General features: G+C 39.5%; 4 protein-coding genes across 4 annotated transcripts; all 4 read left to right on the plus strand.

Moving 5' to 3' along the window:
• Positions 1 to 706: 706 nt before the first annotated feature.
• Positions 707 to 2,073, plus strand: FDP41_003046 (uncharacterized protein; the record flags this gene model as incomplete). The annotated part of the gene is made up of 2 exons (XM_044706307.1): positions 707 to 1,158; positions 1,341 to 2,073. 2 exons carry the CDS (start codon positions 707 to 709, stop codon positions 2,071 to 2,073), a joined length of 1,185 nt encoding a protein of 394 aa, XP_044562437.1.
• Positions 2,074 to 2,406: 333 nt separating this feature from the next.
• Positions 2,407 to 4,081, plus strand: FDP41_003047 (uncharacterized protein; the record flags this gene model as incomplete). The annotated part of the gene is made up of 4 exons (XM_044706308.1): positions 2,407 to 2,419; positions 2,522 to 2,560; positions 2,696 to 2,783; positions 2,890 to 4,081. The coding sequence occupies 4 exons, from the start codon at positions 2,407 to 2,409 to the stop codon at positions 4,079 to 4,081; spliced, it is 1,332 nt and encodes a 443-aa protein (XP_044562438.1).
• A 205-nt stretch (positions 4,082 to 4,286) lies between these two features.
• FDP41_003048 (uncharacterized protein) lies at positions 4,287 to 4,850 on the plus strand (the record flags this gene model as incomplete). The annotated part of the gene is made up of 2 exons (XM_044706309.1): positions 4,287 to 4,390; positions 4,724 to 4,850. 2 exons carry the CDS (start codon positions 4,287 to 4,289, stop codon positions 4,848 to 4,850), a joined length of 231 nt encoding a protein of 76 aa, XP_044562439.1.
• A 557-nt stretch (positions 4,851 to 5,407) lies between these two features.
• On the plus strand, positions 5,408 to 10,942 carry FDP41_003049 (uncharacterized protein; the record flags this gene model as incomplete). The annotated part of the gene is made up of 1 exon (XM_044706310.1): positions 5,408 to 10,942. The coding sequence occupies one exon, from the start codon at positions 5,408 to 5,410 to the stop codon at positions 10,940 to 10,942; it is 5,535 nt and encodes a 1,844-aa protein (XP_044562440.1).
• Positions 10,943 to 11,053: the final 111 nt, after the last annotated feature.

Raw genomic sequence — 11,053 nt, forward strand, 5'->3', positions numbered from 1 at the left:
CACCACCACTACCACCACCACCTACGACCATCAAGACAAGCAACAACACCAAATCTTTCTCGAACTTTGCATATCGCAACAGCAACAACCAATATACTACTACTTCAAAGTTCTTTTCTTTGTATCAGCTGACCATCCATCGTTGCAAGATTGAGAGCTCAGCACACAAGCCTTTTTTGCGAATCCGATACCAAAGCTCGATAATTTTGAAGAACACCTTCAAACTCTCGAGAGTACGTTCATTCTCATCCTACACATCGATCTGCATACTTCATCAGCATTATACTTTGGGGTTATCTCTGATACACGAGTTGTTAACACCAAATACGTGTCTCACCCTACACAGAGAGAAGTAATTGCCAGCTCATCACCACCAAGCTCAAAATTTCCGGACCATTTCGAACCAGCATCAAGCCGAACGTGTTCATCTTCGAACCAAGCTGCAAGCCATACATACAGAATAACAACAACATATACCTGCATACCACCACCACTCGTCTTCCATTGAATACGTTCTCATTATATTGTTATTATTAATCTTACTCTCCTGCCAACAATAGGAAGCATTCCAAAACAGGACAATAGCAGTTCCTTTCCCTGCCAAACCAGCAACATTCAATCAGTTTCTGTACGAAGCACAACAACATCATCATCAAAACCAACAACAACAACAATAACGATATAGATCCAGCATCAACAAGACAAAATGACTCGTTTTGCGTTCAGAGCATCAGCTACAACAGAACCTACTTCTACTGACAGCGCCACAAATACGTCTGACGAAATGCCAACAATGGATGTTACTTGTCCATCTTCGGCAACCAGCAATGTGGTTGACAGCGCCAACAACAACAACACGATTGAGATTAATAATAATATGGTCGTCGACATCAATAACACCTCTGATGAGACTTCTTCGAAGGATGATGAACCTTACACCGAAGATAACTCCGTCGAAGATGAAGAGGAATACTTGGAGGATGACGATGGCGAATCTACCAAAGGAAAGGGCAAGAAGAAGAGGAAATCTCACGTCGAAACCAAGCACAGAAAGACCTTCATGTCCATTGATGTTGTCGCCATGAAATCATGCTTGCATCTCAACCAAAAGGAGGCAGCAAAAAAGCTCAACGTTTCTTTGAGCACTCTCAAAAGAAGGTATGTATTAAGATCATTGAACATTTATTGTTTAACACTGAATGATAATCGTTATTATTATTGTTATTATTTGCAACCATGATTGGGTGTTACTGTGAATGTTATTGTCACACCATTCAATAATGGATTGACCTGAATTCGATCATGCCAATCATCATATCATTGCTAATTCCCTCTCTCAGATTTTATGAGATGAGACACGAATTGGGATGTGACAAATGGCCCTATCCTCCACACAAACCAACTGGTGGCTCTGGCAAGAGAAAGCACACTACTGAGTCTTCTGATGAAGATGCCAACATGCCTTCCGATGAAGAAACCAATTCCGATGCAGAACAAGAAGTGTCATCCTACAGAGCCAAGACAAGGAGACAATCTGTCTCGACTTCTCTCAACAAGAGAAGAGACTCCATTCAGGGAGATTATGTTTCTCAAGCTCCTCTAGATGATGTCACTCAAGACACCAACCAAAGCTACCAATACGATTTCAAATCCGCTAACTCTTATGAACGTCATTCCAAAAAGCTCAAAGCCACTCACACTGGCTTCCTTTCCTCTTCTCTCCCTGAGCCATACAGTAAGCAGCCCTCCACCTCCTCCACTCAGCACGTTCCTCAGCAAGAGAACTCTGAGTTTATTTTCTATAAGGACAGCTACGAAGAAGAGAACTCCTCGGATGGCGATCAATCAAGTTCAGCTCCAGAGATGGTCTCAGACGATGAGTATGTCCAAGTGGCTCAGAGAGCCGCCAAGGCCACTGCTGGCAACGTCACAAAGAAGAAGGTCACCTGTGACCTCAACGAGATCACTAAAAAGACACAATCTCTCGAAAATCCTCGTGAGAAGGAGATTTATAGTGGTGCAATTCTATTGATGGCCTTCAAGCAACAGCAAATCCTTTCCAACACCCTCTAATCTACTTAAGCCTGCATGACTGGCTGCTCACACCAGTCATTGCGTTTTCATCTTATTCACCTCTCCTTATTAACATTATTCGACAATCTCCCTTACTTCCCTGTAAAGATCCATCCTACAGCCCATATCCTATACATCCTATTGAGAGAATGTAAATAAAACAAGCTCCAATCTTTTTAAAATCTTTTTTGAAAACAATAGGCGATCCATTCGGAAATGCATTTTGATTAGGTGAGTATAATTATGATGATGGAATATAAACATCCTGTGAATTTAATATCAATCCTTATTCCATTCTGATTTTTCACACCAAACTCCGAAAAAATTGCAACCATGATATTCCCAGGTATGTTTTGTGTGAGCAGCTATAGGATCGATCGATGGATGGAATGATTCTAATTCTTCCGTTGTGTGTGTATCTCTGGATAATGACAACCATAAAACACAGGTGAACACGAAAAACATGAAAGTATTTGGATGGCTTTAGGTAAGATCGAATCGATACTCAATCTGTGGTGTGATGAATTAATTAATAATTGGATTCAATCATTCATGATTCGTCCGGACATCATCATGCATCATAAAAACAAATCAAAACGAATCACTCACTCCTGCAAAACAGGACCAACAAGCCGTGAAAATAATTATGAATATACATTCAAGAAATGCGAAGAGGATCCTCTCCGATATAGTCCTTTCCATCAAGTTCAGTAAGTGCTGACACATTTGTTGAACACTTGTTTTGTTCAAATCTGAATCTGACTCTTCTTCATATTCCATGAAATCATCATTTACAAAATTCAATCCTTGATGAAGACTACCCATGATGGAGGCCCTTCTCTCTGGAAACAATCCAGAAGATCTTCTTTTGAGAGAAGACTCCAAGAATTCATCGTACGACAAGTTTTACATTGACTTGATCATTCATGAAGAACAAGATCAAGACTATGTGAAAAATTGTCTCAAAAAAAGAAACAACATTAATCCTACCTTAATTGAAGAGAATATTCGATTTCATGTGATTGAACATTTGGACATGTGGATGAGAGACAATGGTCCGATCTTTGTTGTGATTCGAGAACAAGGAACTCGAGCCATTGTGGATTTTGGTTTTACTTTGTGGTCGTACTGCAAGCAACACGACGAAGAGGCCGTCATTGAAGAAGCAGTCGATCGAAAAGTGGCTCACCTTCTCAATCTTCCCGTCATTCGTTCACATCTCATCAGTGAAGGTGGAAATCGAGAATTTAATGGACGTGGCATTCTCATGATGGTCGAACATGTCGAAATGCAACGCAATAAGAACAATCATGTGAAGGACAGACAAGACATTGAACGAGAAATGAAACGAGTCTTTGGAGAGAGTGCTCGTAGCATTGTGTGGCTGGAGACTGAAGGACTCGTGGAGGATACTCATGCCTATCGAGGTTTCCTTCCAAATCATTTGAATGAACATCATGATCGTTTGTTGCCTTCCATGGGTACTGGTGGCCATATTGATGAGTGGTGTCGATTTGCCAATGAAAATACCATTCTTTTGGCTCAAGTTCCTGAAGACTCTCAAGACAGCCTCTCTATGGAAAATCGAAAAAGATTGGAACAGAATTATGTCTTGTTGAAACAACATCCCGAGTTGAGTGATGTGAAAATTTTGAGAGTTCCTGTGGCACCTCATATCATTCATTCGATTTCTGAAGGAGATGGTGTCTTTGAAACTCTTAAATTACTCGACTTTGAAGATGGCTTGGATTTGAAAAAGGAAACCACTCCTCTTCAAATGATCATTGCTTCGAGTTATTTGAATTTTCTGGTGAGCAATCGAGTGGTATTGATTTCCAAATATTATCGTGAAGGTCTTCCTGAGAGTGTGAAACAACTCGATGAACAAGTATTACAACTATTTAAAGAGGTGTATCCAGATCGAAACATTGTGCAAATTGCAACAGAGGTGTTGAATATGGGTGGTGGAGGAATGCATTGTATTACTCAACAAATGCCAGCTCTCTAAAATTGACCTGAAAATTTTCATTTCAATTGGGAAGAAACAGTTTTTTTGAAATAAATCGTGATTCGCGAATCAGTGAAAGAGAAATGCAAACCAGCAATGGACTTTTCTCTACTTTTTTGAAATGTTGTTTCAACAAGTACTACTTCTTCCTCTCTTTGATCACTAGGAAAGGATTTTCAAAGTGAAACACTTTTCAGATAAAAAAATGTCCAGCACTCAATATCATAGTCCCGTGGATCCAAGCAGTTATCCAACACTTGCTGTGGTGCTTACATCGATTGGATTGATGTTTATGGCTTTGTTTTTGGTGTAAGTGCTTTTGTGCTAGTTTTGAGTAGTGAAAACGAAGTCCGGAACTTTCCACGCGTGATGATGGTGATGATGATAAAATAATGATGATGATCATCATCATGGAAATAATCAAAATATATTTATTAATATGGAATTTTATAATTTGGCTTAACCATTATTATCATGATGACGACGATTAATAATCAAAATTGAATATTTCATTGAAATTGATTATTCGAATGTGTTGGACGATCATGATTATTGGGTACCGAATTGTCCATATTTCGTGTTCCTGATACGATCATCTCGGAATACACATACAAACGCATTGAACTACTAAATATCATTTAGTTATGAGGCTACCACAACCAAACAACACCGAAATCTCTTCAAAGAACTCACTCTAGCTTCTTTTTCGTCAGTCATTTTAGGGTTAGGTCTGTTTTTCACATTATTGTGGACTGGTGTTTATGTTTAAGCCGAGAGGAATTTCATGTTCCGAATACAAATAGAGAAAACCATTTCAAAACATTTATTATTAAACACCGTGAACACGTTCAACATTTAATTATTATCATCACCAGCTCAGCATGACTGTCTCTTCCAACACCACATTTAACTTACTTCCATTTTCAATCAAATGGATTTCGGACTGCTGTTGAGGTCGCTGATTAATTTCATCGATCACCTCATGCAAATTTTCAAATAGTTCTTCGAAACAAGTAATTTCCAAATTTGTGAGGTGAATGAATTCACACATTTAGTCATAGAGAAGCTTAAATAGTCGTTACCTTAGATTCATCAATTTCCGATCAAAACGTGTAACGGTCAAGAGGCTCCAGTTCAACTCGGAACACTATGCTGGCTGTCGAAAAACCAACACAAAAAGAAAGACCTTACCTGCCAGCATTGAAAAAACTCCCTTTCAACAGCTACAGATTCAATCAACATTCCTGTTCCCTTAACAACAAATTAACGGCTAGCAATTTAACAAGTGTTTTTGTCAGTTGACCTTAAAGAAGGATTCACAGCAACATGTCATCTTCCCAACTCCATGCAACATCCTCACCTAAAATACCAGTGAATGGTCCTCGAGGAAGCCTGAAACAGAACAGCCAAACTACATCTATTGCATTGAACGGGAAACGTTCTGCCTCTTCTTCCTCCTCATCAGTATCGACATCTTTAATGAATTCGAATTCGCAGCACCATTCTCATGCAAGCAAGATTGGCAGCCAATCACTCCCACATGCAACACCCTCAACCATCGCTACAAAGAAGAAGTCGCCAAACGATTCTCAACATGTGTTGTTGCTGCCAGATCAACCTTCGGTCCCGTCATTGCCAATTAAGGAAATTCCCTCATGTACAAGCAACAGTGCACTTGAAGATCATTCGTTAGGGATTGAATGCTCACCAAAGAATATGAAGAACGAATCCTCTTGTAAGGAATCCAAAAGTACATCAACGTGTCCCACACACTCATCCTCCACCACAAAAACGGCACCATCCATTCCTCAGCCACCTCCATTCCTATTGACCACTCCTCGTGAAAGTGTTCAAACTCAGCATGATGAACAAGCACCACACGAACACGTTCATTCGAATGTTTCAAACTCTGCATTACTCTCAAACAAGTCGTCGTCGTCTTCTCGATCACCACCTCCATCTTTGCAATCACCACGACCACCCATTTCTGTCTCACCTGCTCCAACAGAAACAACAACCACAACCACATCCACCACTACAGTACCCTATAAACCTCCTCTCAAGAAAGACGATCTCATCTGGGTCGACATTAAAGACAAGTATTACTTGGCCAAGGTCACTGGAATGATCAAGAATGTTCAAGTCATTTACAATGAGAGAAGTCTTTCCAATGCTCAAGAATTCACTAAAAACGATCAAGTCGATCTCTCCAAGTGCTTTCATGTGGACTTGGTGAGTCTGAATGATCATCTTGAAAAACGAGAAAATCTCTTATGGATCAGTCCAGGATGTCATTCATTGCCACAAATTGCTCAGACTTGGCTCAGTGTGGTCAACAAGTCCTATGAAGATCAGAAACGTTCTTCTCAAATATTTACCATGCACATGGGAGAGAGAAATATTCTCTTAAAGAATCCTGACTTTTCCTTCCTCAACAAGACTCACGCGCAGGCCATCAAAAGAAATGGTCAAGACCTTGTGGATTATACTCAAACACAACTCAGACTTCACTCTGCTCCTCATTGTTTGAATCTCGTTCTTTTGGGAGAAGGTTCTAAAGAAAAGCAAGTGACACTTCAACAAGTGATTATGTCGTTACTTCATAAGAATTTGTTACCTCACGTTGGACATTGTGGTGAGAAGGAAGAGTTACAACTCGAATCGCCTCTTTCACTCCCACTGAATCCTTCTTCTTCTTCTTCTACTCTTCTCTCAGCAGAGGATTACGTCAAAGAGATTCGAGTCACGGTTGGGTCTGCCTTAAATTTATTGTTGATCTTTTCGAATCACTTGTATGAAAAGGCACTGACACAAACACACATGAGAAAGGTTGTTCTGAGTTGCGATTCACAGGCGAATCGAATCAATGATATGAGAATTCATTCGATCGCGAGAGAGAGAATTCTCTCGACCATTTCCAATGACAATGGTTCACAACAGAGAAATCTTCCTCTCTATCAAATCTTCTTATTAATGATTAGTGGAGGAGAAGATTTGGAACATCATGTCGTGGCTGATATGAATCATTACAAACTCTTCCAGAAACACAAAGTCAATTATAAGGATTTGAATTTTATGAAGATGGATCTCGGTAAATTGAATTCTTACTTTTCCAAATTTGGAATTAGCTCAGAAGAAACAGATTTAGTGTACAGAATTCTTTCTGCCTGCATGTGGATTTACAATTTGGAGTTTTCCTCCAGTCAAGAAGGTGTTTCTTCTTCAGAAAATTCAGAGACTTTGCGAGTGGTCAGTGAATTATTAGGGCTTTCTCAACGTCAATGTGAATCCATTTTCACAAACTCCAATAAGGTAAATTTAATGTTCGATTACATGTATGGAGCCGTCCTGCATTTCATTGAGAATCGAATCAATGAGAGACTTCATGCTCTCATTACTGAGTGGAGAAGTTCGGAGAGTATTAATGTTAATACTACTAGTTTTGGCAACTCCAAGACTCCAATGAAGGAAATATGTATCATTGATCTTCCTGCTGCCACAGAGAACCACAATCTCTCAGATCAATTCTTGGATTTATTTAACGCAATGGCCAATGAGACCAATCTCTTGAATGAATTGTCTCTCATTGAACAAGTCCTTCATAAGGATCAACTTTATCAGGTCGATCACATCCTTTCTTCCTTTTCTCATTCCATTCCCATCGAACATTCATGGAGTGAAATGGAATGGATGCATCGATTGCGACCATTAAGTGAAGAGAGCATCCACACACTTTGTGATGAAATTTCACAAGCTCACTCTCTGAAAAGTCTCTTTCATGATGAGAGGACATTGTGGAACGACTATGATCGTACGTTGGGTCAAGAGTATTTGAAACGAGTGGCCCAACATTTCATGAATTCACTCCTTTCTCCTACTTTGGAGACTAAAAGCTTCTTTATTCATTGCATGACCTTTTCGATTGAAAAGAAGACTTCCAATGCTGTGTTTAATCAATGTATTTCCTCTCTGAAAACCACTGGATTTCATCACCTCCTAAATCTCTACGCTGGAAATGACAAGTACAATTACAAGATGTCTCGAGAAAACTTTTCACAACACTTTGAAGCATACTTTCGTTCCTCGATCGAGATCACCACGACTGGAGATGGTCATTCGAGAGACTCTTCTTTTCCTCCTTTGATCATGAAAGGAACAGAATTTGTCTATTTCCAAGATTCTACTCTGTTACGAGTCCTGGAAAGTATGAAAAACTTAGAAGATGAAAAGATCAGTCTTTTGGCTTCACTTCATTTCGTGACGGATGAATTTCATGATCTCTTTGAGAATAAGCGAGTGCGAATGGAAAATATATTCACTTCCGAGAGTTGTGAAGAGACAAACGAAAGAAACGACAATGATGATAACGATGATGAGGAAGAAGAAGAGAAGAAGAATGAAAGCACTTCTTTGAATCCTCAACAAAAGGATTTCCTATTCGAGAATCCTCTTCAATCATTGGCTCATCATCAAGAAAACCTTTTAGAGCATGAGATCATGATGACGGAGGACCACAGAGCCTTCATGATGTGCGACATTCCAGAACAAGAGCTCCCCTATCACTCGGCATGTCTTGGATTGACTGCCTTCTCGAACTATCTGTCACCTCTTTCGTGTGAAGAAGGAAGACAAGTACCATCTTGTCCTCTTCAATCGCCTTTGAACCAAAGTTCATTATTGAAGATTTCACAACCCTTGCAACAACAACAATTATTGCTTCAAAGAAGGCTCTCCTCAAACAGTATTGATAGCAGAAGAAGTAGTTTAGGAAATCATCCTCACTCTTCACCCTTAAAGGCCATTCAATGTGTCCACAAATGTCGAAGTCAAGAAGGAGCCACAAGTTTCATGTTTGATTCCGTTGAAGCAATGAATGCTTTAGATTTTCGTGATTCCTCCAAAATGGTCGTTCCTTCTCCTTCTTCGACTTTGAAAAGCAATAGGCTACGAATGAAACAAGTGGTAATTCTTGAACATGGACGTTCTCTGAAACAGTTGAAACCTGATTTTACAAAATTGTCTCGCATCCAACAAGTTCAAATTTCACAACATACAAAACTCATGATCGAATCGTTGAGTGAACAATTGGAAGATTATGACAATTCCAATGTGTTGGAAGTGAGACCCAAACAAATGAGTGCCTTTGTCACATTTGTGGCCGATTATTGGTTCACCTACATGCATGACGAGAAGAATACCTTATCCTTCCTTAAATCTTCATCAGAGAGGAGCAACACGAGTGATGAAAACTTGAATCATGAGGTCTTGTCATGTCTCTTGGAATGTTTCAAATTATTGAACTTTGTAATGACCTTCTCAAGACAACGCACCGAAGTTGTGAAAAGCATTCGAAGTGAAGGTCTTTTAATCATGTTGTGTGAAAGTGCCATTCGACTTCATTTCAATCGGGAGAATAGGAACGACTCTTTCATGAATGAATGGATGGATGAAGATTTCAAGAGTCCTGAACTGTTACTCTTCCAACAACTCATTGTCTTGACCATTATGAATTGCGTGAAACATGACAAGATGACTTGTGGATTTATTGTTCAGGAACATTTATTTTGGAGCTTTTTCGAATGTCTCTGTTCACAACATGATGAATGGAAGAATGACAAGAAGAATTCTTCCTTATGGTCGTCCTTTTCCTCAATGACTTCGAGTAGTAGTAGCAATAGCAGCAGCAGCACAACCGCCGTCATCACGGACGATGTTCGTAAAGTATTGAATCTATTAAGCAAGTACTACATGGAGATTCTCTCCCTTTTGATTTCAGATCCACACAGTTATCAATTCTTGAATGTTCAAGTGAAAGATACCTTATCGAATGGCACGTTACAAAATGTCAAATCCACTCTTTCGAGATCCATTTCTGGACACCTTTCTCAACTGAAACTGACCCCTCTCCTGAATGCTCAATTCTACAAAGAGGTGGCCCAACAGATGATCCTTCTCATTCAGAATCATGACAAGAACAATGAACAGGTGAAAGTTTTTGTGACTTTCATTCAACATGCCGTTCCTCTCCTCTCGTTCAATTCCAGTTTAATCCTCATGATCCTTCAGGAATGGATTGCTCAAATGCAAGTTCGATCCATTCACTTTGTTTGCCAAGGTTTACGTGCTTTAGGAAAGATTCATGAAAAATTGAGACAAGAACAAGGAACTGCTTCCAAATTGTTGGGACTTGTTTTTTCGAATCGAGATGGTATTCTGGGACAAGTCATGGAAAAGACAGCTCTCTTCGAGATTTTAAAAACGAGAATTCTTCATCTCTATGAAGAACAGGTGTCGTCTTCCTTCGAGATGAATGAATCCATCATCCTCATGGAAGAGGAATTTACAAATCGAAACCAATTTGGAAATGAAACTTCTGCAAAGCCCTTGTCTTCCTCCTCTCTCCAGAGAGCTCCTCTTGAAAGTTTGGTCTATGCCTTAATGTATTTGTGTGTCTTGTATCCGAATGTGAGAGTGAAATTTGTCGAGTTTGTGTTTTCTTCATCTAAGGAGAATTGGTTTCCAAACAGTAAGGCCACCAACAACAACAACAACAAGAACCACATGAGGATGATGAATGGACTTGAGTTGGAAGACTTGTTGTCAAAGGAGAATATTGAGCAACGTCTTTCCAAGTTGGACTCTTCTCCCAAAGAATTTTCACAATTTTCACAACACCTCGCAAAGCATCTTGCACAAATGCAAACGACCACCAGCTCAAAGATTGGAAGCCACGTCAAGAAGGCCTTCAACCACCATCTTGAAAGAAATACTGGAAAGGAATGGTCCAATACTAGTCAATGGAGTGTGCATTCTCTTCTCCATGGAGATTATTCACAACAAAACCTCACGACCAGTTTTTGAATTTGGACAGCTTTATGTAAATAAACCTAAAATATGTATATATTTATCATATTATAATGTCAAAGTGGATTTCTTATTGTCTTGCCCAAATTTCGCAATTGAAATTGCACG

This window comes from Naegleria fowleri (genome assembly GCF_008403515.1).
Source record: "Naegleria fowleri strain ATCC 30894 chromosome Unknown tig33, whole genome shotgun sequence".
NCBI classification, from domain to species: domain Eukaryota; phylum Heterolobosea; class Eutetramitea; order Acrasida; family Naegleriidae; genus Naegleria; species Naegleria fowleri.